Genomic DNA, 27,537 nt, shown 5'->3' with positions numbered 1-27,537 from the left:
AACAAAAAGTACCAGTACCCATTGCTCTGACCAGACCCAACGATGCAATCTTACGTGGGTGTACATCGACACAAGCTCTACTTGTGTTTCTGTTGGGTTTTGCTCCTAAGAAAGTGTGCTTGGCGCCTCAAGCACCTGACATCACGCTAAAAAATCTGTCTAGTGTCCATAGTAAAATGGTTACATCTTCACTAAGTGCCACCCGGACTCTTGGTTAGCAGCAAGGAAGGCGCAGACACCTCACACCAGGCATGCCTGTAGGTCAGGATGGGTGGGGGATCTGTGGTCCTCCAGATGTAAAATGGAGATTCCCAAAGCAAACTGGAGGCTGAGAGGGCAGGGGTTGCTTTTCATTGTACGCCTTTAGGCGCAAGGTGAAAACATTCCACTTCAGCCAGACCTTTGGCTGATTACATCCAATACCCTTTTGAATGTATTAGGGGCGGGGTTACTGGTATGTTTTTGTTCTTGTAGATCAGAGTCGGAAGGGACCACGAGGATCATCGAACCCAACCCCCTGCAATGCAGGAATGTTTCACCCAGTGTGCAACTCAAACCCATGACCCAGAGATGTATATTGTGTTATTTGTATCTTGTATTTTTATGTTGTGAACCACCCTGAGAACTATGGGTAGAGGGATGGTTCACTACTACTACTACTACTACTACTACTACTACTACTACTACTACTATAATCTGTTTTCCTCAGCCATTAAAAAGGATGGGCCCTCCTAGAACAATGGCCTTTATACATTTCGCTCTGTAAATGCCCACAAAAGATTGAAAGTAACCCTAAATAATAAACTTTTTTTATTGTTATTTATTAGATTTACATACCGCCCTTCACCATAAGAGCAATTCCCAAGATAAATCCGGACTAAATAATCTAGTCCAGGCATGTCCAAAGTCCGTTTCGGGGGCATGATCCAGTCCACCGGTCGGTGTAATCCGGCCCCTGTGGCAGTTTATTTCCTGGGGTAAAATCCTAAAAAAAGTTCAACAACCCATTAAGGCTCCCATTTTACAGATGAAGGGCACTGAGGCTGAGATCATTAGACCTAAGTGGTAAGGGACAACAAAACTGTTGCCTGAGTGACCACCTTAATTTATTGAGAGCACGGCAGCCGCATCAGAGCCCAGAAGGGTCTCTGGCTGAAAGAGACAAGCCATTGCCCCGACTCAAAGTGATGGAGACAAACTGAGATGGGAGTGCCAGGCTCCAGGCAGCAGCTTCTGAAATGTTTGCTTTTCTTCTCCTGCTAGCACAGAGTGAAGCCTACACCCACCCCAGCAGCGGTCACTGTGCGAGCCAGAGAGAGCGTGAGATTCAGCCGCATGATCTGGGGGTCCACATCGCATGAAACCAGGGAGCTGTGTGCATGTGCCCAATTTCAGTGAAAGATACGCATTGGCAACCTGGCACTGCCGTTTCCTCCTTGTGTATCGTCGGGTGCTGGCCGTGGGTCCGTCTGTAGTCCTTCCCTTGACACAACGCGCCTGAAATGGGACCTGAGGCAGGAGAGCCAGGCGGCCCCCGTCAAGCAATTGCTGCAGGCTTTGGGACAGGAGAGAAGAAGAAGTTGGGAAGAAGTCCTTGGGGCCGGTTGCTGGCGAGACCCATGAGCAGGAAAGCAGGGCCTTGTCGTTGGCTTGGAGTGGCCCCTTCCGTGGCAAGGCTGGGCTGCTGCAGGGGGATCGACGGCCCTCATTTCTTCAGCTGCACAGAAAGCTTCAGGTGCACATCGCAGAGGAAAGCGTTCATCAGGTCACAGCCAGCCTCCTGGGCGATCTTGCTGATCAGGAGGCCGCGGGAGCCAATGAGCATCTTCTGCTCCGGGGGAAGGGGAAGGCCAAGGAGAAAGGGGTGTCAGTGGGAATCGAGACAGCTCATCATTTGTGGCATCACAGCCTAGGCATCCTTTTTTGCTCACCCTACCCCATTCCCCAGCTGAGAAGCTTATCTGCAACTACAGAAAGTTTATTGGGAAGAAGGCTTACATTAGAAGGTAAGAACAGCCTGCTGGATCAAGCCAATGGCCCATCTTGTCCAGCATCCTTTGGTCATAGGGGCCAATGAAATGCGCCAATGAGAACTCCCCGAGCAAGATTTGAGCACAAGAGCCCTCTCCTCCCCATGGGGTTTCCAGAAATCAGCATTCAGAGAGCATTGCTGCCTCCAACCGCCATCCTGGCTAGTAGCCATCAATAGCCCTCTCCTCCTCCTCCTCCTCCTCCTCCTCCTCCTACGTGGATTTGTCTAACTCTCTTTCAAACCACCCAGGTTGGTGGCCATCACTGCCTCCTGTGGGAGAGAGTCCCACAGTTCAAGTATGGGCTGCATAAAGGTCTTCCCCTTTTATGTGTCCTGAATTTTCCAACACTCGCTTGGTAAACTGCTCTGGGAATTGTAGTTCTGTGAGGTGGGAGGGAATAGGGGAGCTGCCTAAAGATTCTCAGCAGGCTTAGCAAACCACAGTTCCTTGAAAGAGCCTCGGTCTGGTATATCTGAAGGAGTGTCTCCACCACCATCATTCAGCCCATACACTGAGGTCCAGCTCCGAGGGCCTTCTGGTGGTTCCCTCACTGTGAGAAGCGAAGTTACAGAGAACCAGGCAGAGGGCCTTCTCGGTAGTGGCGCCTGCCCTGTGGAACGCCCTCCCATCAGATGTCGAGGAAATAAACAACTATCTCACTTTTATAAGGCATCTGAAGGCAGCCCTGTTTAGGGAAGTTTTTAATGTTTGATGTTTTATGACTTTAATAATAATAATAATAATAATAATAATAATAATAATAATAATATTCTGTTGGGAGCCGCCCAGAGTGGCTGAAGAAACCCAGCCAGATGGGTGGGGTATAAATAATAAATGATGATGATTATTATAGTTCCCATGATTCTTTGGGGGAAGCCACAGCTGTTTGAAGTGGCATGAAGCTGCTTTAAATGCCTATGGTGGAGATGGTCCCTCTCTTCATGGCCGCTACCATTACTGCTTTGGGATGGAGGTTTAGGGGAAAAAAATAGCCACCCTCAATGCCAAATTGACAGCTTGGCAGAAATGTTAGTGTTTGAGAATGCCCTCCACCCCATCCACATTTCTCTTGGCTGGTGGCGGGAGGAGAGAGAGACACCTTCTGACCAGGTACTCACCACGTGCGTCTCCTTCTGGACTATCAAATTCTGCACGATGACCAGCTCCCCGCCAGGCCCCTCTTCCCAGACCTCCGTCCTCTGCAAGGAAAAGAGAAGGAGCCCTCAGGTCTGCAGTGGAGGGGAGCAAACCTGCTAGGATGTGTAAGGAAGGGAAGAAGGGGGGTGGGGTCCCAACCCATCACCTCCTGACCCTCCTTGCCTCACCTGGGTCACCGTGTAGGGCACTTCCTCAGGCAGATACTCGAGAAGCTTCTCTCGGATGATGTTATCACAGACCTCCTGCGGGGACTGGGTGGTCAGGACCTCACTGTGGAACTCCCAGGGGCCTGGCCTGGCCTGCTTCAAAAGGTACCTCTGTTGGAAACAAGAGCCAGGGTCAGGCCAGGAGGGTTGGACAGGATGTCCCCTGCAGGTCCCTTCCAACTCGACAGTCCCATGATTCTTGCCATACTACCTCTGGGGGGCAGAGGGTGTTTGGCATTTTGATTTTACTTTATTTTCTATACCATATTTACATCCCACCTTCTTTTGTGCCAGGAGCTCAAGGAGGCGGATGTGGTTCTCCCCCTCATGATCTTACCCTCACAACAACCCTGTGAGGTAGACATGGTGGAGAAAGAGAGAGAGACTGGCCCCAGGTCAGCCAGAGAGCTTTGTGGCTGAGTAGGGGATTCGAACCCTGGCCTCCCAGCTTCAGGCCAATGGCACACCAACCCAGCCTCCTGTTCTCACAGGGGCCAACCAGATGCCCTTAAGGGGAAGTCCGCAAGCAGGATTTGAGCACGGGAACACACTTCCTTCCTGCGGTCTCCAGCACCTTGTATTCAGAAGCATCGTTGCCTCCAACTGCGGTGCTACAGCAGAGCCATAGTGGCTAGTACCTATTGACAGCCTTACCCTCTTGTTCTATAACAGACCTGGAACAACTTGGGTCCAGGGTGCCTCGGGCCCTGCCTGAACCCTTCTATCGCTGCTCAGTCAAGTGAGATCACCTGCAGGAGCGCCACTGGACGTTCCTTTTGTGGGAAGGCTCATCTGACAACATCTGACCGAGGCTTCATTGTGATCGGCCCAGTCTTGTGGAACTCTCTGCCACTAGAGATTCAGCAGGCGCCCTTTCTGTGCTGACTTTTAAACGCCTGCTGAAAACGTTTCTATTCTGCCAAGTCTAATAAGGCAAATAAGAAGACATCCTTCTGCAACAGTTGATTGACGTGTTTTTAACCTTCTTATGCTGTAAACCACTTTGATATATTTTTCACAACACAGCAGCATACAAATATTATTTATGCATAAAACAAATAAAAGCATTATTTAGTTAAAATGCAAGGCCTTCCCTTTGTCCTGCCCCCCAAAGGAAATCGTTGCCAGGCAGAACTCTTCCCTCCCGCCCAGTCCTACCTGGAGATGCTATTGGGGACTGAAACCTAGGACCAACCACATGGCAAAGCTGGTACTCTGACCCCAAGCAACAGCCCTGCGATTTACCTTCAGAGTCTCCACTTCCTCTCTATCCGTAGCAGCCAGCATAAAGATCTCCTTGAAGCCAGGCCAGCCCTTCTTGGCTTTCTCCCTCACGTGTTTCCTATTCTCCTTTGCAGGAACTGAGTCCGAATCTTCTGCAGTCTCACTGGCTTCACCATCCAAACCGGAGCCAGGCTGAGGCCCTTGATCTGCCTCCAGATCCCTGGTCTCTGGGGACGGGTGTCCAGAGGTCGCTGAAGCCTGGGTGACCTCAGTAAGGGAGTCTGGCTTGACTCTGGACTTGACTTTCAGCTTCTTTCCATTGACGACCCCCTCGGTCAGCTCCGTCACCAGATACAGCAGGAGAAATTTCTTCTTCAGAAGGTCCACCTGAAACAGAAGAAATGGGAGGGAATCAGGAGCTGCAGGAATTTATTCACTTATTTCCTAAAATTTATGCACCACTTGATTGCAGGGGGGGACCCTCAAAGCAGTTTGTGAAAAGATAAAACTAAAGCAACAATAGACTAAAAACAGATTAAAACGCCTTTTGACTTCCTAAACATCTGGCCAGGCTTGTCTAAATGACATTTTTAGCAGGTGCTGAAAAATGTGTAGCGAAAGTGCCTGCCTGATGTCAATAGGTGGGGAGTTCCAAAGTGTAGGTGCTGCCACACTAAGTTACAATTGTGGAATGAGTAGTATGTGCCAGCTGTAATGGCCAGTTCTATCAACTCAGGTGGTTGAGGGGCCTGGTCCCTAGCCCCTTGGCTCAACTGAACTTTATCCCTTTGCCAGAATTTCTGGCTTGCATTGTTGCCTGAAAAACATCGAAAGAAATCTTGACATTAGTGGCATCTAGGAAAGACGGCATCAGCGGCTCCAGGGGTAAAGCAGAACTGGAGGTGAGTGGCATCGAGGCCTCAGGATGCCAAAGGCATGGTAAAAAAATAGCAGTGAAAATAAAAATGCAAGTCAAAGTAGCAATGAATGAGAGAGGAACACAAGATTAAGGTTAGAGCTGCAAAGATTAGAGAGGAGACCCATCAGCTAAAGCATTTGATAAGAGATGGGGGCAATTTTAGTCAAGGGTGCAAATTTTAACAAACTGCAAGCACCCTTGATTGTTTTCTGCAGCTGTTTTTGGTTCTGCTGTGGTTTCTGCACCACGGAACAAACAAAGAACCTTTTGGCAATAAATGGAAGTTGCTGCTATATTACACCCTCTAGCCCTGCAGCCCATCCTTTGGGGATAAGGAAATCGGGCACACTCACCTTGTTCAGGACAAGGACGCTGGGAAGATCAGGGAACCGAGCCAGACACTTCAGCACCTCTGGATGGAGGCGGTTCCGGGTATAATGGTCCGAAACATCCACGAGAACTAGCACTTCAAAGGAGGAAGTGGGGGTTACAAGGTCAGCTTGGGTCAAGCTTTCACTCCCAAGCAGCAGATAGTCACCAGCCCATCTTAAAGCAAAATGATCCTCAAGGGCAACATCAGCTGGTCCAAGGAGGAAAACAGCCTCTAGCGCTGGCAGCCCAGAGTGTGGTTAGAGTGTTGGACTATGACCTGGAAGAACAGAATTCGAATCCCCACTTGACCACAGAGCTTACTGAGTGACCTTGGGTCAGTCGCTCACTCTCAGCATAATCTACCCCACAAGGTTGTTGTGGAGATTAAATGAGGAGGGGAAGGACCTACGGGACCGCCTCTCCCGGTCTGCCCCATGGAGGACCTTAAGGTCCATTAATAGCAACACCCTAGTGGTCCTGGGCCCTAAGGAAGTCAGATTAGCCTCAACCAGAGCCAGAGCCTTCTCAACACTGGCTCCGGCTGGTGGAACGCTCTGTCTCATGAGACCAGGGCCCTCCGGGATCTGATTTCTTTCCACAGGGCCTGTAAGACAGAGTTGTTCCGCATGGTCTTTGGCTTAGAATCAATTTTATTCTCTCTCCCTCTTTCTTTTTTCCTTTCTCCTCCTGTGAAGAGGCTGCATCTTAATGTTTTAATGTTGTATTTTATTCTTGTTTTTTAAGTTGTATTTTAATCAACTTGTTTTTATTACTGGTTGTTAGCCGCCCTGAGCCCGGTCTTGGCTGGAGAGAGCAGGGTATAAATAAATTGATGATGATGATGATGATGATGATGTAAGGCACCTTGAGCTCCATGGAGAGAAAAAAAGGGATATAAAGCAATGCCCCCCCCCATTTATATCCCCACAGCCTTCTGAGGTAGGACAGGCTGAAATATAGTGACTGGCCTGGAGTCACCCAGTGAGTCATAGCCAATTGGAGATTTGGACCCTGGTCTCCCAGGTCCTAGTCCAACACTCTAAGCCCTGCACCACACTGGGACACTGGGACAGTGGTACCTCAAAGACGAATGCCTCGCAAGACGGAAAACTCGCATGACGAAAGGGTTTCTTGTTTTTTGAGCTGCTTTGCAAGACGATTTTCCCTATGGGCTTGCTTCGCAAGACGGAAACGTCTTGCAAGTTTGTTTCCTTTTTCTTAACACCGTTAATACAGTTGCGACTTGACTTCGAGGAGCAACTCATAGCACGCGGTGTGGTAGCCTTTTTTGAGGTTTTTGAAGACTTTGGTGATTTTTGAAGCTTTTCCAAAACTTTTCCGACACCGTGCTTCGCAAGACGAAAAAAATCGCAAGACGACAAAACTCGCGGAACGAATTAATTTCGTCTTGCGAGGCACCACTGTACATCCTTCCCACCATCACCACATAAATCACTGCAGCAGCAAAGGATGGCGACCACTAAGTGGCCCAGGGGCGGCATGAGGGGAGGCAGAGGTCAAGGGAAGAAAAAGAAACCAAGCCCCTACCTAGGTCTGCATTCTTCAAGCTCTTACAGGGGTCGTAAAGCAGAGTTTTTTCCAACTGATGCCTGAAAGAAAAGTTGAAAGAAACGCACAGCGTGAATTCAGGACTTCCCAGCCCCAAGAGAACTGCTTCTCTCCCAGGCTCCAGTTACTTCTATACCTTTTGGCTTTGAGGTGTGTGGTGAGGCCCGGAGTGTCCAAGACAACCTAGGCAAAGAAACAGAGAATCAAACCACTTAAAAGGTTTAAGAAAACACTTGGCTGAAGAAATGGATTTGCTCATTGAGAACTTCACTGAAGAAAAAAAAGAGAGAGGAATTCCTGCTATAAGGGAGTAGAACAGAATACTCCTCAATTAATGAATGGTAGCTCTGCCGTCAACTGTGTTAGCTGGACATGGAGTCTCCATGTTTTGGAGTATCACACCACAAAATGCCAGTTGCTGTGGGCAAACAGCACCAAACCTTGGCATGTCTGGGGTGTTGGGGCAGGGAGAGTGCTTGGGCCAATTCTTAATACCAACCAGCTGAGTATCGTCCTTTGTGATGACGCCCTGGGCATTGCGCCTGGTCGTGTGCACCTTCTTGGAGACAGGCAAGACCTGTCAAAGAGAGAAGCCAAGGGGTTGTATAATGCAAGGGAGCGCTGGAGGGCGGCCCCAGTCCTCCCACACCCATGGAGGCTGTGCGCTCCAGCTCATTACCTTCCGTCCCAAGAGCTGGTTTGACAGGGTCGATTTCCCAGCGTTTGGAGCCCCGATAATGGCAATTCTCAAGATCTTGGGATTCTCAGGTTGATCTGGCTGGTGCCCCAGCAAAATGTCTTGCTCAGCTGCAGAAAGAATGCCCAGACATCACTTGCTATTTCCAGTGGTTTCACATGAACAATCTCTATGGGACCTCAGTGCTTTGCGAGTCCCAATAGATTAAACTAAAGGCTTCCACATCCAGAACTAGGCTAATTTTGTGATTGCAAGTTGTTTTAAACCGTTTTTAATATTGTGTTTTAATGGTGTAGCCCTCCCTGGGACCTGAGGGTGAAGGGTTGGCAACTAATAATAATAATTATGATGATTAAAGGTAAAGGTAAAGGGACCCCTGACCATTAGGTCCAGTCGCGACCGACTCTGGGGTTGCGGTGCTCATCTCGCTTTACTGGCCGAGGGAGCCGGCATACAGCTTCCGGGTCATGTGGCCAGCATGACTAAGCCGCTTCTGGTGAACCAGAGCAGCGCACAGAAATGCCATTTACCTTCCCGCTGGAGTGGTACCTATTTATCTACTTGCACTTTGATGTGCTTTCAAACTGCTAGGTTGGCCGGAGCAGGGATCAAGCAACGGGAGCTAACCCCGTCGCGGGGATTCAAACCGCCAACCTTCTGATCGGCAAGCCCAGAGGCTCAGTGGTTTAACCCACAGCGCCACCCATGTCCCTACGATAATATAATTCCAATCAGCTTCTACCAAAGGAAATCAATGTTGGCCTGCTACCCAAACATAACTGACAGAAGTCAAGGTTCACCTTTAAAGGCGCTCAAAGGCGGTGGGTGCTGACCAACCAAAGATGGGGCATCTTCTTTAGTAATTCCAAGGATGTAATCCAGGGCAGAGTCGTTTCCATACAAGCGAGCAGGGACAATCCTGCCCTGATGGGATGGGTCCTTCGAGAAATGGAGGCTGATACCTAAAGCAAATAACAAGAGAGAAAACCAGCATTTTAGAAACACTCCTATGGCAGATCAAGGATGTGGTGGGGAAACCTCAGGACCAAGAACCCAGAATGTCGGGCATTTGTGGGGGTTGAACTTGCTCTGATACGAGCTGAACTATGGGTGTGACGGCACAGAATGCTGGGAAACATTACAACTACTCATAAGAAGATAAGAAGAGCCTGCTGGATCAAGCCCAACTAGTCCAGCATTCTGTTCTCACAGTGGCTGACCAGATGCCCCAATGGGAAACCTTCAAGCGGATTTGAGCACAAGAGCCCCCTCCTGGAGTTTCCAGGAACTGGTATTCAGGCATATCCCTGCCTCTAGCTGTGGAGGGCAAAGCATAGCTATCATGGCTAATCGTAATGCATTTGTCTACTTTTTAAAAGCCATCTAGGTTGTCAGCCATCACTGCCCCCTATGGAAGTGAGTTTTCCAGTTTAACTATGCACTACACCAGGGGTCTGCAACCTTTAAGACAAAAAGAGCCACTTGGACCCGTTTCCAAAGAAAAAAAAACTGGGAGCCGCAAAACTCGTCATTATAAAAATAACTTTTTTGTCACTTTTTTATTATCTCTTTGTTTGACCCCTCAGAATTACTCCTCCTCATAGAAATAAACATTAAATTAACAAGTTACCTTTTTGTGTGTGTGTGTTCTTCACTCCCCTTCAAAACAGTGACCAGCGTACATGCCCCCTTTCAATGCAGTGACCAGCGTACATGTCCCTTACAATGTAGCGGGCCGGCGGGTGGGAAGGTGATGTCGGGATGGTGCGTGACTAACGCATGCACCGCCCCCATGCGACGTCACAGCCAGTACAGTGCCCGCCACAGTGGGGAGTGTCGGGGCGCACAATGCGCCTCCTCCCCTCGCTAGTATCTGCCCCGGAGCCGCGGCAAAGGTGTCAAAGAGCTACATGCGGCTCCGGAGCACCGGGTTGCAGACCCCTGCACTACATGAAGAAGGATTTCCTTTTCACTGTCTTGAATCTTCAAGCATTCAGCTTCATTGGATAACCACATGTTCTAGTGTTAATGAGAGAGGCAGGAAAATTCTCAGGAACCAAAGAGTGTTTGCAGTCAATCTGCTGAGAAAGAAGGGGAAGGAGGCGTACACTTTCCTCTGGTGAACGCAGGTTCTAGAAATAGAAACACTTTTGCAGGTAGAAGGCTAAGGAATACAGTGGTACCTTGGTTTACAAACTTAATCCATTCCGGAAGTCCGTTCTTAAGCCGAAACTGTTCTTAAACTGAGGCACACTTTCCCTAATGAGGCCTCCCGCTGACGGTGCCCTTCCACTGTTCGGATTCTGCTTGTAAACTGGTACAGTTCGCAAACCAGGGCACTACTTCCACTTTTGTGGAGTTTGTAAACCGAATAGTTTGTAAACAGGACTGTTCTTAACCCGAGGTACCACTGTACAAAGAAATTCCAGGAAGCAGGGCTATTAAAGGCCAGGAGCACAGAGGCACTATTGGCAGGAAGAAGGGCGCTAAGGCAAAGGATTTTCATGCAGAACCACAGGAGAAAACGGTCAGCTGCCTTATACTGAGTAAAGCCAACAAGCTCAGTATTGTTTACTTTCGCTGGCAGCAACTCTCCAGTGTTTTAGCTGCTAGCTGGAGATGCTACTTGGAATTGAACTTGGAGCCTTCTGCATGCAAAGCAGGTGTCCTGCCAGCAGATATAATTAACGAATGAATGAATTGCCCACCCTTCAGCCTAAGCTCCTAGGTCGGCTTACAGCATTAAAAACAATATTAAAGACCGGTGGCCCTTTCCCGAAAACTATAAAGTTTTAAGCTTTGGGCCTTCTACTCGGCTGATCAATCTACAGATTAATCCATCTTCCCGCCAGCGAGACAACCTCACAGCATGCGGCGGCGAGTTCCAAAGATTAACCAAGCCCAACGCCACCTGAGCAGGCGCAGCGCGACGACGGCCTCCCTCTCCCCGCCGAGGCCCCAAGTCCGGCCAGGCCGAAGGTCCGCCAGCCACGCCGGGCCAGGCACGCCGCCGCCACCGCCGCCATGGCAACCACCGGCGCGCCGTCGAAGCTCAAGAAACGCCTCGGCGGACGGGCGGCGCCATCTTGGAGGCACGAAATGCATTCTGGGAGGGAGGGGAAAGAAAGCAGCCGTGCCCTCTGATTGGCTGGAGGGAGCGGAAGAGGAGAACCATAGAGAGCAAGGGTGGCAGTGGGCAGAGCGGCTTCGGTGGCGGAAGTCGGAGGAAGAGCCTGGGGCAATTATTTTTATTTTTATTATTTTTATTTCTTCACAACTTAGTACACCCTGAGGGGTGAGCTTAACTCTCTGCCCCCCCTTCTTCCACATCGCCAGCGGAAACCGGAAGGGTCACCGCCGGAAATAGGAAATGACATCACTTCCGAAAGAGTCTCCGTTGCATATCCGTTTTTCCGCAGTCACAGGGTGGCCGTTTTCAGTCACGTGACCCGAGTTGAATCCCTGCAACGAATTTCCCACGAGGAACAGCGCAGGGAGTCACTTTATGCCAGTGAATAAATGGGAGGCGGAAGAGACGGGAAGCCGCTGATAAAGCTGCGAGAGAAAACAAGCCTCTGACCAGGAACTAAGTTTCCTGGACCTGGAAGACGCCTCTGCCTTGATAGAGCGAACCATTTGCAGGGGAAATGAGGAAAAACATTGAAAAGCATCGTTGTTCTTTAGTGGTGTCCGCCTCTTCGTGACCCCCTGGGCCAGAGCATCCCAGGCCCTCCTGTCTTCCACTGCCTCCCGCCGTTTGGTCAGACTCATGCTGGTAGTTTTGAGAACACTGTCCCACCATCTCGTCCTCTGTCGTCCCCTTCTCCTTGTGCCCTCCATCTTTCCCAACATCAGGGTCTTCTCCAGGGAGTCTTCTCTTCTCATGAGGTGGCCAAAGTCTTGGAGCCTCAGCTTCACGATCTGTCCTTCCAGGGAGCACTCAGGGCTGATTTCCTTAGGAATGGAGAGGTTTGTTCTTCTTGCAGTCCATGGGACTCTCAAGAGTCTCCTCCAGCACCAGAATTCAAAAGCATCCATTCTTCGGCGATCAGCCTTCTTTATGGTCCAGCTCTCACTTCCATACATCACTACTGGGAAAACCATAGCTTTTTCAGCGGTTCAAATCCCTGCAACGGGATGAGCTCCCGTTGCTTGGTCCCTGCTCCTGCCCACCTAGCAGTTTGAAAGCACTTCCATGTGCAAGTAGATAAATAGTTACCGCTCTGGTGGGAAGGTAAACGGCGTTTCCGTGCGCTGCTCTGGTTTGCCAGAAACAGCTCAGTCATGCTGGCCACATGACCCGGAAGCTGTCTGTGGACAAACGCCGGCTCCCTCGGCCTATAGAGCAAGATGAGCGCCACAACCCCAGAGTCGTCCACGACTGGACCTAATGGTCAGGGGTACCTTTACCTAACTTATCTTGTAATTTTAATGGGATTGTATATCCCAAGTTGCTCAGGGTAGAGTTTGTGCCTCTTCTAGCCAACTCACCCTTTACAACGACCCTGCAAGGTGAATGGCCCCAGGCTGGCCTAGGGAGCTTCATGAGGGTGAAGAGGTCAAGCCCAGCCTCCCTTTTCAAGGTCTTTACTTTCCACTATTTATTTTCCTGCTAACCAGGTGATGCCGTAAGCATTAATGTTCTGAGCATTAACATTCCAGGACACATGCTCCATTCACAGGGAGGGGCCCTTTGGGGCCTCACCCCCCCACACACACCTTTCACAAACCACCCTAAAGCCCACACAGTGTTCCCGGGTGTGTGTGTGTGTGGATTTAGGCAGGGAGTGGACAGTAAGAGCTGTTCGACAGCGGAACGGTGTTGTGGACTCTCCTTCCTTGGAGGTTTTTAAGCAGAGATTGGAAAGCCATCTGTCAGGGACGCTTTATTTGAGATTCCTGCATGGCAGCAGGGGGGTTGGAATGGATGACCTTTGGGGTTCCAACTCTACAATTCTAAGATTATATGGAGGGCAAGCTTCTGCAATTTTTTCCTCAACAGAGCTCAGATGTGCTTTCGAGAAACCTGTGGCACAATTTGAAACGTTCAAGGATTGTGTTCTAATTCTCCCTCTTCCTGCAGTGCTGGCTTCAGAATTTTGGGGCACAGCATTCCCAATAGCCCTCCTCCAACAGCAATGAGAAACTGAGCCTTTGGTGTCATTGACCCAGTCTGGTGGAACTCACTGCCACTGGAAATTCAGCAGGCGCATCTTGTTTCAACTTTAAAATGTCTGCTGAAAACTTTCCCATTCTGCCAGGCAATTAAGAATGCATCTTTCCATGTTCTTGATTGGTGTCTAATTTTTACCTTTTTTTTTTTTGTATGTTTTTATTGGTGTCAACCTCTTTTATATATTTTATATAACACAGTATACAAATGTTTTATAAATAAATAATAATAAATACCACAGGTAGACCCATGGCAGTGCTCCAGTTGGCCATCCTTGTGAACCCCTCCCTCTGCAAATAAAAGGGAAATGCAAAAGCTTCCATAACTTTTTTTATTTCTTACAGGAGCGAGAAGCAAGCAGCCTGATATAGGCCAATGTGAAAAGGAGCCCCCTGTCATCAGATGAAGCCGAAATTCCTGCTTCTGTGGAGTCAGATGGTGGGCAAGATGGCAGAAGAACCATTACCATTACTAAACTCAGTAATGGTAACGGTTTTGCTGACACCCCGCAAGATTTGTCTTCTGAGCAGGATTGCATTTTCTTCTTCTTGTCCAGTCAATGTTGCACACACCCACACACATCCCGGCAACACAAACTCTAAGCTGCTTCTAGCTTTTTCCCCCAAAAGGATGAAGGGAAAATCTTATTTCTGAAGAACTGCTGCTAAGGCAGGTGAAAAACCCTGGGCTAGAAAAGTCACGCAGTCTGAGCTGCCAATAAGTCAACTTCTTAGATATATTTCCTGTGGTCTAATGGGAGACTAAAGAAGGGTGCCTTTCCCCTCATCACTGTCAGGGATAGGGACCCTGTGGTCCTCCAGATGTTGCAAAGATCAGGGTAGAAGGGGCTGAGTTCAGCAACATCTGGAGGGACATAGAAGAAGGTCAGAAGAGCTCTGCTGGAACAGGCCAATGGCCCAGCTAGCTCAGCATCCTGTTCTCACTGGGGCCAAACAGATCCTATTATCGGAAACCTGCAAACAGGACCCAAGAGCCCTTTCCCCTCTTGTCTTTTCCAACACTGGTATTCAGAAGCCTCACTGTCTCCAACTATGGAGCCATTGCAGCTAGTAGCCATTAATAGCCCTCTTTGAATTTGTCTATTCTTCTAAAGCCATCCAAGCTGGTAGCCATCACTTCCTCCTGTGGGAAGGAGTTCCATAGGTGAACTGCACTGCTCTGAAATACCTAGAGTTAAGGGCGGCGGAGATAGAGAAGGTCCCATATTTCACAGTCATTCTGGTGGGGTGAAGACCACTGGTGGAAAGGCCTTAAAAATAAAGCTGGGCTCTGCGCTTTCAAAATAATCCATTTCTACCCTCCCACCCCAACCAAGCTGGGCTCAGCCCAAGCTCAGCTCCGGTGGGGAGCGCTGAGGACAACGAAAGGGTTGCTTTGGGATCTCGGCGGCTCCAGGAGTTCAAGGTAGTACATCATCTATACTGTAGTGTCTCATTCCAACTTACAGTATATGATGATATCCAGCCTGAAACCTCAATGGGTCGGTTTCGCTCCGCAGCAGACTTTGGCGAGTGGGGAGCTGGAAGGAGAAGGAATGGAGGTTTAGGTGTGGGAAACTCACACTGGGAATTCGAACCCGCTCCCCCTGCCACAAAACTGACATGTGGACTCTGCCAAACTTTAATCATTCATGCAGTACTAGACTCAACAGTGCAACTGTCTCATTCTCACGCCAGGAGGTAAAACAGGACTTACTTTTTTCTTTTTAATGTGTGTATCAGCTGTCTCCAAACTTAGTTTTGTACTACAATTTCCATCATCTCCAGCCAGCATGGAGCACGGTCAAGGAGGATGGGATCTGTAGTCCATAGCATCTGGAGGGCACCATCTTGCAGGAGAAGGCTGGTGTATTTTCATTTTATTTGGAGGGATCCCAAGGGTCATCTAGTCCAACCCCCTTCCAAACACAGCTCATGAATCCCCGACAGGTGACCACCTAACATCTGTTTTAAAACTTCCAATGCATGCTGTACTGGGCAAGACACCCATCTGCGGCAGGTTCTCACAGCCTTTTTTTAGTGCTGCACAGTGTGGTATAGTGGTTAGAGTACTGGACTGCAGTTGGGTTAAGAGAACCATGGGTTCAGACCCCTCTCAGCTCTAAAACTGACCCAGCCTGGCCTGCCTGGTGCAGTCGTTGTAGGGAGAATATAGGGTGGGTGGAGGGGAGACCCACATGCAGCTCCTTGTGGAAGAAAGGCTTGTGCATGAAAGGCTTGTGCATGAGGGGCGGTACAAGTGCACAAAAATTCTATATATATATATAGAATTTGAAGGGTCTCCTGAGGGTCATCTACTCCAGCCCCCTGCAATGCAGAAATCTTTCGCCGCTCCCCCCCCACACACACACACAGCCAGAGTTATTTAATAGCATTTCTTAAGTGCTTAATATTTAAAATCTGCTAAGTCATCTACCAAAAGGGCTGTAGCCGCCTAAGGCTTAACTCAAGTGTGGAGCCTAAATTAGTTGTGTCCGTTCATATTAGTAGGTCTACTCTGAGTAGGACAAACATCCTCAGGAAAACAACATACCCCGATTCGTTTAAGGGTTCTTCCACCACCACCTCCTCCCGCAAACAAATGAGTCATACTCGGAGGAGACCCATTAAAATTATAAGGTCTTATGTTAACTGGGTTTAATTTATTCTCTATTGCTTCAGACGTCCTGAAGAGCCCTCTTGCAAGTAATTTTTAAAAATCATATGGTATTTATTTATTTATTCCAGGCATTTTTATGCTGCTTAACGTCCATAGTTTTTAAACGGCGTACAACGAGGCTATGCAAAATAAGAGCAAGAGAGAGGAAATCTGTTAAAATGAACAGATAACTCTCAGGGAAATATTACTGTTTTTAATGCCAGCCGATACATATAATATAAATATGTGTGTGTTTGTGTGTGTCTTCCAACTAAGTCAAACACAAAATGCGTATATATGTTTCCCTCCCTTTATGGTTTTGATCTATGGACTACTTTTAAAATGAGGCTGCATTTTAAATTGCATTTTAACCTGTATTTTAAATTGGTCCCCCCCCCCATTATGTTTTTACATTAATTTTACTGGTGTTAGCCGCCCTGAGCCCAGCTCTGGCTGGGGAGGGCGGGGTATAAATAAAATTTATTATTATATTATTTATTAATTTTTAAAAATACAACAAAGCAGTGCAAATATTCTTTTAGAAAAAGGGATCTAAAACAGTGCAAGCTATCCAGACACAGCCCTAATAACCTGCCCCATTCTGTATGCTTACCATTCTGAGTTGCAACGGACGCCCTCCAAGATCCGCATCTGGTGGGGGCTTTTGAAGCAGATGTTTATATACCCTGGGCCTTATTTGCATAGCTGCTCAGCCCTGCCAACCCGTTTCAGCCCCCCCTTGCCTGAACTTGGCTCCCCTCCACCCCACACCCTGACCCACCCACCACCAGCAACTTCTAGGAAATTTAAGTACTTTGAGGACATCAGGTGGGGAGGGAGGGAGAGACCCGCCGGGCGCCGGCCCCCTGAAATAGGACCAGTTCCTAAGAGAAAGGTGCTGAGGGCACCCAGTCTCCTTTAAGCCCTGTCCTCCAAAGGAGGGGAGACCCAGAGGTGAAGTGATAGCCACTTTCCAATATCTGAAGGGCTCTCTCATGGAAGACAGAGCAAGCTTATTTTTGTGAGGACCAGAACCAAAAGATTCAAATGACAAGAAAGGCTGAAAATTAGGAAGAACTTAGTAAGGGCTGCTGGACAGTGGAATGGATTAGCAATGGAGTGTCCTTCACTGGAGGTGCTTTAAGCTGGGATTCCTGCATTGCAAGGGGTGGGACTAGATGACCGCTGGGGGGACCCCCTTATAAATCTACCATTCTGTGATTCTATGACCCAGGAATGTGGGCTAGGAAATGTCCCACGTCAGAGACCCTGGAGGGCCTCTGCCAGTCAGTGTAGGCAATCCCGAGTGGGATGAGACCCCCATAGCTACCTGATTCAGTACAGGTTACATGCGCTTCAGGTTACAGACTCCGCTAACCCAGATATAGTACCTCGGGTTAAGAACTTTGCTTCAGGATGACAACAGAAATCGCGCTGCGGCAGCGGGAGGCCCCATTAGCTAAAGTGGTACCTCAGGTTAAGAACAGTTTCAGGTTAAGAACGGACCTCCAGAACGAATTAAGTTCTTAACCTGAGGTACCACTGTATTGGGCAGCTTCTCAGGTTCCTAAATATTTCAGGAAAGCCCATAGCTCAGTGGCAATGCAGTAAAATGCTTTGCTATGCAATGCAATGCTTTGCATGCAGAAGGTTGCAAGCTCAACCACTCTGCACCTGCAAGTGAGGTATGGGAATGTCCTCTGCCTGAAACCCTGGTGAGCTGCTGCCAGTCCTTGTAGGCAGCAGTGAGCTCGATGACTCAGGATTTGTTGTTGTTGTTGTTGAGTCGTTTAGTCGTGTCTGACTCTTCGTGACCCCCTGGACCAGAGCACGCCAGGCCCTCCTGTCTTCCACTGCCTCCCGCAGTTTGGTCAAACTCATGCTGGTAGCTTCGAGTACACTGTCCCACCATCTTGTCCTCTGTCGCCCCCTTCTCCTTGTGCCCTCCATCTTTCCCAGCATCAGGGTCTTTTCTAGGGAGTCTTCTCTTCTCATGAGGTGGCCAAAGTCTTGGAGCCTCAGCTTCAGGATCTGTCCTTCCAGGGAGCACTCAGGGCTGATTTCCTTCAGAATGGAGAGGTTTGATCTTCTTGCAGTCCATGGGACTCTCCAGAGTCTCCTCCAGCACCAGAATTCAAAAGCATCCATTCTTCGGCGATCAGCCTTCTTTATGATCCAGCTCTCACTTCCATACATCACTACTGGGAAAACCATAGCTTTTTCAGCGGTTCAAATCCCTGCAACGGGATGAGCTCCCGTTGCTTGGTCCCTGCTCCTGCCCACCTAGCAGTTTGAAAGCACTTCCATGTGCAAGTAGATAAATAGTTACCGCTCTGGTGGGAAGGTAAACGGCGTTTCCGTGTGCTGCTCTGGTTTGCCAGAAACAGCTCAGTCATGCTGGCCACATGACCCGGAAGCTGTCTGTGGACAAACGCCGGCTCCCTCGGCCTATAGAGCAAGATGAGCGCCACAACCCCAGAGTCGTCCACGACTGGACCTAATGGTCAGGGGTACCTTTACCTATCTTGTAATTTTAATGGGATTGTATATCCCAAGTTGCTCAGGGTAGAGTTTGTGCCTCTTCTAGCCAACTCACCCTTTACAACGACCCTGCAAGGTGAATGGCCCCAGGCTGGCCTAGGGAGCTTCATGAGGGTGAAGAGGTCAAGCCCAGCCTCCCTTTTCAAGGTCTTTACTTTCCACTATTTATTTTCCTGCTAACCAGGTGATGCCGTAAGCATTAATGTTCTGAGCATTAACATTCCAGGACACATGCTCCATTCACAGGGAGGGGCCCTTTGGGGCCTCACCCCCCCACACACACCTTTCACAAACCACCCTAAAGCCCACACAGTGTTCCCGGGTGTGTGTGTGTGTGGATTTAGGCAGGGAGTGGACAGTAAGAGCTGTTCGACAGCGGAACGGTGTTGTGGACTCTCCTTCCTTGGAGGTTTTTAAGCAGAGATTGGAAAGCCATCTGTCAGGGACGCTTTATTTGAGATTCCTGCATGGCAGCAGGGGGGTTGGAATGGATGACCTTTGGGGTTCCAACTCTACAATTCTAAGATTATATGGAGGGCAAGCTTCTGCAATTTTTTCCTCAACAGAGCTCAGATGTGCTTTCGAGAAACCTGTGGCACAATTTGAAACGTTCAAGGATTGTGTTCTAATTCTCCCTCTTCCTGCAGTGCTGGCTTCAGAATTTTGGGGCACAGCATTCCCAATAGCCCTCCTCCAACAGCAATGAGAAACTGAGCCTTTGGTGTCATTGACCCAGTCTGGTGGAACTCACTGCCACTGGAAATTCAGCAGGCGCCTCTTGTTTCAACTTTAAAATGTCTGCTGAAAACTTTCCCATTCTCCCAGGCTTACACAGGCAATTAAGAATGCATCTTTCCATGTTCTTGATTGGTGTCTAATTTTTACCTTTTTTGGTATGTTTTTATTGGTGTCAACCTCTTTTATATATTTTATATAACACACTATACAAATGTTTTATAAATAAATAATAATAAATACCACAGGTAGACCCATGGCAGTGCTCCAGTTGGCCATCCTTGTGAACCCCTCCCTCTGCAAATAAAAGGGAAATGCAAAAGCTTCCATAACTTTTTTTATTTCTTACAGGAGCGAGAAGCAAGCAGCCTGATATAGGCCAATGTGAAAAGGAGCCCCCTGTCATCAGATGAAGCCGAAATTCCTGCTTCTGTGGAGTCAGATGGTGGGCAAGATGGCAGAAGAACCATTACCATTACTAAACTCAGTAATGGTAACGGTTTTGCTGACACCCCGCAAGATTTGTCTTCTGAGCAGGATTGCATTTTCTTCTTCTTGTCCAGTCAATGTTGCACACACCCACACACATCCCGGCAACACAAACTCTAAGCTGCTTCTAGCTTTTTTCCCCAAAAGGATGAAGGGAAAATCTTATTTCTGAAGAACTGCTGCTAAGGCAGGTGAAAAACCCTGGGCTAGAAAAGTCACACAGTCTGAGCTGCCAATAAGTCAACTTCTTAGATATATTTCCTGTGGTCCAATGGGAGACTAAAGAAGGGTGCCTTTCCCCTCATCACTGTCGGGGATAGGGACCCTGTGGTCCTCCAGATGTTGCAAAGATCAGGGTAGAAGGGGCTGAGTTCAGCAACATCTGGAGGGACATAGAAGAAGGTCAGAAGAGCTCTGCTGGAACAGGCCAATGGCCCAGCTAGCTCAGCATCCTGTTCTCACTGGGGCCAAACAGATCCTATTATCGGAAACCTGCAAACAGGACCCAAGAGCCCTTTCCCCTCTTGTCTTTTCCAACACTGGTATTCAGAAGCCTCACTGTCTCCAACTATGGAGCCATTGCAGCTAGTAGCCATTAATAGCCCTCTTTGAATTTGTCTATTCTTCTAAAGCCATCCAAGCTGGTAGCCATCACTTCCTCCTGTGGGAAGGAGTTCCATAGGTGAACTGCACTGCTCTGAAATACCTAGAGTTAAGGGCGGCGGAGATAGAGAAGGTCCCATATTTCACAGTCATTCTGGTGGGGTGAAGACCACTGGTGGAAAGGCCTTAAAAATAAAGCTGGGCTCTGCGCTTTCAAAATAATCAATTTCTACCCTCCCACCCCAACCAAGCTGGGCTCAGCCCAAGCTCAGCTCCGGTGGGGAGCGCTGAGGACAACGAAAGGGTTGCTTTGGGATCTCGGCGGCTCCAGGAGTTCAAGGTAGTACATCATCTATACTGTAGTGTCTCATTCCAACTTACAGTATATGATGATATCCAGCCTGAAACCTCAGTGGGTCGGTTTCGCTCCGCAGCAGACTTTGGCGAGTGGGGAGCTGGAAGGAGAAGGAATGGAGGTTTAGGTGTGGGAAACTCACACTGGGAATTCGAACCCGCTCCCCCTGCCACAAAGCTGACATGTGGACTCTGCCAAACTTTAATCATTCACACAGTGCCAGGCTCAATGGTGCAACTGTCTCATTCTCACGCCAGGAGGTAAAACAGGACTTACTTTCTTCTTTTTAATGTGTGTATCAGCTGTCTCCAAACTTAGTTTTGTACTACAATTTCCATCATCTCCAGCCAGCATGGAGCACGGTCAAGGAGGATGGGATTTGTAGTCCATAGCATCTGGAGGGCACCATCTTGCAGGAAAAGGCTGGTTTATTTTCGTAGAATTTGGAGGGACCCCAAGGGTCATCTAGTCCAACCCCCTTCCAAACACAGCTCATGAATCCCCGACAGGTGACCACCTAACATCTGTTTTAAAACTTCCAATGCATGCTGTACTGGGCAAGACACCCATCTGCGGCAGGTTCTCACAGCCTTTTTTTTAGTGCTGCACAGTGTGGTATAGTGGTTAGAGTACTGGACTGCAGTTGGGTTAAGAGAACCATGGGTTCAGACCCCTCTCAGCTCTAAAACTGACCCAGCCTGGCCTGCCTGGTGCAGTCGTTGTAGGGAGAATATAGGGTGGGTGGAGGGGAGACCCATACGCAGCTCCTTGTGGAAAACAAGGAAGAAAGGCTTGTGCATGAGGGGCGGTACAAGTGCACAAAAATTCTATATATATATATAGAATTTGAAGGGTCTCCTGAGGGTCATCTACTCCAGCCCCCTGCAATGCAGAAATCTTTCGCCGCTGACCCCCCCCCCCCACAGCCAGAGTTATTTAATAGCATTTCTTAAGTGCTTAATATTTAAAATCTGCTAAGTCATCTACCAAAAGGGCTGTAGCCGCCTAAGGCTTAACTCAAGTGTGGAGCCTAAATTAGTTGTGTCCGTTCATATTAGTAGGTCTACTCTGAGTAGGACAAACATCCTCAGGAAAACAACATACCCCGATTCGTTTTAAGGGTTCTTCCACCACCACACCTCCTCCCGCAAACAAATGAGTCATACTCGGAGGAGACCCATTAAAATTATTAGGTCTTATATTAACTGGGTTTAATTTATTCTCTCTTGCTTCAGACGTCCTGAAGAGCCCTCTTGCAAGTAATTTAAAAAAATCATATGGTATTTATTTATTTATTTATTTATTTATTTATTCATTCATTCATTCATTCATTCATTCATTCATTCATTCCAGGCATTTTTATGCTGCTTAACACCCATAGTTTTTAAGCGGTGTACAACGAGGCTATGCAAAATAAGAGCAAGAGAGAGGAAATCTGTTAAAATGAACAGATAACTCTCAGGGAAATATTACTGTTTTTAATGCCAGCCAATACATATAATATAAATGTGTGTTGTGTTTGTGTGTGTCTTCCAACTAAGTCAAACACAAAATGCGTATATATGTTTCCCTCCCTTTATGGTTTTGATCTATGGACTACTTTTAAAATGAGGCTGCATTTTAAATTGCATTTTAACCTGTATTTTAAATTGGTCCGTCCCCCCATTATGTTTTTACATTAATTTTACTGGTGTTAGCCGCCCTGAGCCCAGCTCTGGCTGGGGAGGGCGGGGTATAAATAAAATTTATTATTATATTATTTATTAATTTTTAAAAATACAACAAAGCAGTGCAAATATTCTTTTAGAAAAAGGGATCTAAAACAGTGCAAGCTATCCAGACACAGCCCTAATAACCTGCCCCATTCTGTATGCTTACCATTCTGAGTTGCAACGGACGCCCTCCAAGATCCGCATCTGGTGGGGGCTTTTGAAGCAGATGTTTATATACCCTGGGCCTTATTTGCATAGCTGCTCAGCCCTGCCAACCCGTTTCAGCCCCCCCTTGCCTGAACTTGGCTCCCCTCCACCCCACACCCTGACCCACCCACCACCAGCAACTTCTAGGAAATTTAAGTACTTTGAGGACATCAGGTGGGGAGGGAGGGAGAGACCCGCCGGGCGCCGGCCCCCTGAAATAGGACCAGTTCCTAAGAGAGAGAGGTGCTCCCCCCCCCGCCTCCTTTAAGCCCTGTCCTCCAGAGGAGGGGAGACCCAGAGGTGAAGTGATAGCCACTTTCCAATATCTGAAGGGCTCTCTCATGGAAGACAGAGCGAGCTTATTTTTGTGAGGACCAGAACCAAAAGATTCAAATGACAAGAAAGGCTGAAAATTAGGAAGAACTTAGTAAGGGCTGCTGGACAGTGGAATGGATTAGCAATGGAGTGTCCTTCACTGGAGGTGCTTTAAGCTGGGATTCCTGCATTGCAAGGGGTGGGACTAGATGACCGCTGGGGGACCCCCTTCCAAATCTACCATTCTGTGATTCTATGACCCAGGAATGTGGGCTAGGAAATGTCCCACGTCAGAGACCCTGGAGGGCCGCTGCCAGTCAGTGTAGGCAATCCCGAGTGGGATGAGACCCCCATAGCTACCTGATTCAGTACAGGTTACATGCGCTTCAGGTTACAGACTCCGCTAACCCAGATATAGTACCTCGGGTTAAGAACTTTGCTTCAGGATGAGAACAGAAATCGCGCTGCGGCAGCGGGAGGCCCCATTAGCTAAAGTGGTATCTCAGGTTAAGAACAGTTTCAGGTTAAGAACGGACCTCCAGAACGAATTAAGTTCTTAACCTGAGGTACCACTGTATTGGGCAGCTTCTTAGGTTCCTAAATATTTCAGGAAAGCCCATAGCTCAGTGGCAATGCAGTAAAATGCTTTGCTATGCAATGCAATGCTTTGTATGCAGAAGGTTGCAAGCTCAACCACTCTGCACCTGCAAGTGAGGTATGGGAATGTCCTCTGCCTGAAACCCTGGTGAGCTGCTGCCAGTCCTTGTAGGCAGCAGTGAGCTCGATGACTCAGGATTTGTTGTTGTTGTTGTTGAGTCGTTTAGTCGTGTCTGACTCTTCGTGACCCCACGGACCAGAGCACGCCAGGCACTCCTGTCTTCCACTGCCTCCCACAGTTTGGTCAGACTCATGTTGGTAGCTTTGAGAACACTGTCCCACCATCTCGTCCTCTGTCGTCCCCTTCTCCTTGTGCCCTCCATCTTTCCCAACATCAGGGTCTTTTCCAGGGAGTCTTCTCTTCTCATGAGGTGGCCAAAGTCTTGGAGCCTCAGCTTCAGGATCTGTCCTTCCAGTGAGCACTCAGGGCTGATTTCCATAAGAATGGAGAGGTTGGATCTTCTTGCAGTCCATGGGACTCTCAAGAGTCTCCTCCAGCACCAGAATTCAAAAGCATCAATTCTTCGGCTATCAGCCTTCTTTATGGTACAGCTCTCACTTCCATACATCACTACTGGGAAAACCATAGCTTTTTCAGCGGTTCAAATCCCCACGACGGAATGAGCTCCCGTTGCTCGGTCCCTGCTCCTGCCCACCTAGCAGTTTGAAAGCACTTCATGTGCAAGTAGATAAATAGTTACCGCTCTGGTGGGAAGGTAAACGGCGTTTCCGTGCGCTGCTCTGGTTTGCCAGAAACAGCTCAGTCATGCTGGCCACATGACCCGGAAGCTCCTTCGGCCTATAGAGCAAGATGAGCGCCGCAACCCTAGAGTCGTCCGTGACTGGACCTAATGGTCAGGGGTACCTTTACCTTTACCTAATTTATCTTGTAATTTTAACGGGATTGTATATCCCAAGTTGCTCAGGGTAGAGTTTGTGCCTCTTCTAGCCAACTCACCCTTTACAATGACCCTGCAAGGTGAATGGCCCCAGGCTGGCCTAGGGAGCTTCATGAGGGTGAAGAGGTCAAGCCCAGCCTCCCTTTTTAAGGTCTCTACTTTCCATTATTCCTTTTCCTGCTACCCAGGTGATGCCTTAAGCATTAATGTTCCGAGCATTAACATTCTAGGACACATGCTCCATTCATAGGGAGCCTCAGCTTCACGATCTGTCCTTCCAGTGAGCACTCAGGGCTCATTTCCTTCAGAATGGAGAGGTTTGATCTTCTTGCAGTCCATGGGACTCTCCAGAGTCTCCTCCAGCACCAGAATTCAAAAGCATCCATTCTTCAGCGATCAGCCTTCTTGATGGTCCAGCTCTCACTTCCATACATCACTACTGGGAAAACCAGAGCTTTAACTATACGGACCTTTGTTGGCAAGGTGATGTCTCTGCTTTTTAAGATGCTGTCTAGGTTTGTCATTGCTGACTCAGGATAAGGAATCTTAATGGAATTGTGAAGTTGGAAGGGACCCTGAGGGTCATCTAGCCCAACCCTCTGCTATGCAGGAATCTTCTGCCCAACGTGGGCCTCATGCTCTACTGACTGAGCAACTCATTGCGAGCCATCTTGCCTTCTCTGTTCCTATTTCAAATCAACTCCTTACTTCAGAAACATAAGGGCTGGGAAGGAAAACCGATGAGCTATGCGGAGTTGGCAAAGTTAACATATAAACTGTGTGAGAAGGTCAACCGTGACTTTAAGGAAGAACGGGAACTATTTACAAATGATCTAGAAAGACAACAAAAGGATTTGGATTCCTTGGCAGGTTTTGAATAAACATCCACCAATTTATTAGCAGAACATATGATAGATAAGGCAATGATACGTACAATTTTATAACATGCAGAGAATAATATGTATAAATAAATCAGAAAGGGGAGCTGAGGGAAGTCTTTGGAGGGAGGGGGGAAATGTAATTGGTTATATTTGGTTTATAATTTGATTTGTTAAATTTGTTTAATAAAAATATTTTTTTAAATAAACATAAGGGCTGGGGGGGGGTCTTGCTTTATTTGATCTGCCACTCCCTGTGTCCCTTGAAAACAGCCCTTGATTCAGAACCATATGGACTGCTTTATTTTTGGGGGGCAGGCAGACCACCAGCTTTGTGTGCATGTTCCTAAGAGGGGGCCACCTCAATGGTCAAGGCAGAGAAATGGGCCCATGGAGCGCATTCTTCTTGTCTGAGGCTGACTTGACGCAAGCTTGTTTGTCCGCAGGGGTGGCGGTTCCTGGAAGGCTTGCCTGTCAGGGACCGATTAAGGCTGCACGTGTCTCTGCCCTGCTATCAGGGGCCCAGCCCAGCCAGATGGAATTGGACGCGGGAGGCATCTGGGCTCCTTTCAATCTGGCCGCGTAGATTGCAAAAGTGGAGGGCAGGCGGGACAGGGAAAGGTAGCCACCCATTCATTCAGAAGAGCCCTGCTGGGCCAGGCCAAAGAGGGCCCACCCAGCGTCACGTCCATTAATTTCAGTGGGTCTCCTCTGCAGAAAGCTGATGCTGGCAGGAACTTGTCACCTAAAGCTTTTGAAGGAATTTGGTCTGTGTTATAGGAAAACCTCCTGAGTGGAATGACACACAAACACACACACACACACACACACATATATATGGGACGCGGGTGGCGCTGTGGGTTAAACCACAGAGCCTAGGGCTTGCCAATCAGGTCAGTGGTTTGAATACAAACGGCGTTTCCGTGCGCTGCTCTGGTTCGCCAGAAGTGGCTTAGTCATGCTGGCCACATGACCCGGAAGCTGTACGCCAGCTCCCTCGGCCAGTAAAGCGAGATGAGCACCGCAACCCCAGAGTCGGCCACGACTGGACCTAACGGTCAGGGGCCCCTTTACCTTTTATACTAATAGTTACACCTTGAGCTTGGCTCAGTAGCAAATTGGCAACCAGTGCAGATCTCTGAGCCCAGGAATTATGTGCTGACAAGGCCTTCCTTCCTGTCAGCAATCGGACTGCAGCATCCTGCACCAACTGCAGCTTCTGGATCAGGTTTAAGGGACGCCATGCACAGAGCGCATTGCAGTAATCCAGTCTTGGAAGTTGCCATTGCATGAACTACTGTGGCCAAATTTTCCTGGTCCAGGAATTGTGCACTTTCTTGGAGAGGTGTGCAAATGCGGGCATAGAAACCAGCCTGCTGTATGAAGGTAATTTTTGCATTCATTCCTCTGCCCACTGTTGCCTCTGGCCTCACCCACCCCAGCCAGAAGGCAATGTGGCGCTCAGGCTGAAAACGGTTCCTGACCCCAAACTAAACTGCACACCCATATTCCTTTGACCTTAGGGGATCACCCACGTTCCTAATAGAATTTAGGAGTTGTTAACTTGTGACTCCAAGGCCTTTGTGGGCGCTAGACCTCAGGCTAATTTGATTTTAACAGCCAGCTTTTCAGTTGCATTTTCTTCCCACGTTTTTTAATGTTTTTATCTGTTTTTTTAAAAAATGGTATTCATACACACTGCCTCAAAACTTGGTGCGAATGTATGGGGACAGGTGCTCAAACGTCTGGAAGCAACCCAGACTGAAGTCTCTTGAAAAAGTGTGTTTACTTGCGAGGAGAGATGCCATACAGGGAGGAGTGTTTCTTAGGAGTGCCCCATTTTTATTTTTAAATTATATACCACCCTATCTCAGGGTGGTTCACAGAATAAAATCAAAATATAAAATCACAGAATACATAATCAAAATAAAAACAATACCCCCCCAAAAACCCACATTTTAAAAGGGAGGGCATAGGATGTCAATCACCCAAAGGCCTGGTTAAAAAAGAACGTTTTTGCCTGTTGCCTAAAGGTGTATAATGAAGGTGCCAGGCGAACTTCCCTGGGGAGAGCATTCCAGAGTCAGGGAGCCACTGCAGAAAAGGCCCTTCTTGTGTTGCCACCCTCCAGACCTCT

General features: G+C 48.4%; 1 protein-coding gene and 2 long non-coding RNA genes across 3 annotated transcripts; all 3 read right to left on the bottom strand.

The window, feature by feature from the left end:
* Positions 1 to 787: 787 nt before the first annotated feature.
* ERAL1 (Era like 12S mitochondrial rRNA chaperone 1) lies at positions 788 to 11,286 on the bottom strand. Its single transcript, XM_028707501.2, has 11 exons — positions 11,090 to 11,286; positions 8,979 to 9,140; positions 8,161 to 8,288; positions 7,981 to 8,058; positions 7,618 to 7,664; positions 7,461 to 7,522; positions 5,894 to 6,006; positions 4,643 to 5,008; positions 3,359 to 3,508; positions 3,152 to 3,232; positions 788 to 1,828 (listed from the first exon to the last, which is right to left on the bottom strand). The coding sequence occupies exons 1-11, from the start codon at positions 11,202 to 11,204 to the stop codon at positions 1,706 to 1,708; spliced, it is 1,425 nt and encodes a 474-aa protein (XP_028563334.2). The 5' UTR covers positions 11,205 to 11,286; the 3' UTR covers positions 788 to 1,705.
* A 2,382-nt stretch (positions 11,287 to 13,668) lies between these two features.
* Positions 13,669 to 16,655, bottom strand: LOC144325659 (uncharacterized). Its single transcript, XR_013390867.1, has 2 exons — positions 16,623 to 16,655; positions 13,669 to 14,891 (listed from the first exon to the last, which is right to left on the bottom strand). It is a non-coding gene; the product is annotated as an uncharacterized LOC144325659 (long non-coding RNA).
* A 2,954-nt stretch (positions 16,656 to 19,609) lies between these two features.
* On the bottom strand, positions 19,610 to 22,656 carry LOC114585794 (uncharacterized). The gene is made up of 2 exons (XR_003703990.2): positions 22,611 to 22,656; positions 19,610 to 20,832 (listed from the first exon to the last, which is right to left on the bottom strand). It is a non-coding gene; the product is annotated as an uncharacterized LOC114585794 (long non-coding RNA).
* Positions 22,657 to 27,537: the final 4,881 nt, after the last annotated feature.

Source organism: Podarcis muralis, chromosome 15 (assembly GCF_964188315.1).
Source record: "Podarcis muralis chromosome 15, rPodMur119.hap1.1, whole genome shotgun sequence".
Taxonomy (NCBI): domain Eukaryota; kingdom Metazoa; phylum Chordata; class Lepidosauria; order Squamata; family Lacertidae; genus Podarcis; species Podarcis muralis.
This window is presented reverse-complemented; position numbering and strand designations above follow the sequence as displayed.

Coding starts and splice junctions, on each gene's coding strand:
- ERAL1 (XM_028707501.2), bottom strand. CDS start 11,204: ATGGCGGCGGTGGCGGCGGCGTGCCTGGCCCGGCGTGGCTGGCGGACC. Junction 5,009..5,893: donor GCGTCCTTGTCCTGAACAAG/GTGAGTGTGCCC, acceptor CTTCTGTTTCAG/GTGGACCTTCTGAAGAAGAA. Junction 3,509..4,642: donor AGGAAGTGGAGACTCTGAAG/GTAAATCGCAGG, acceptor TGTTTCCAACAG/AGGTACCTTTTGAAGCAGGC.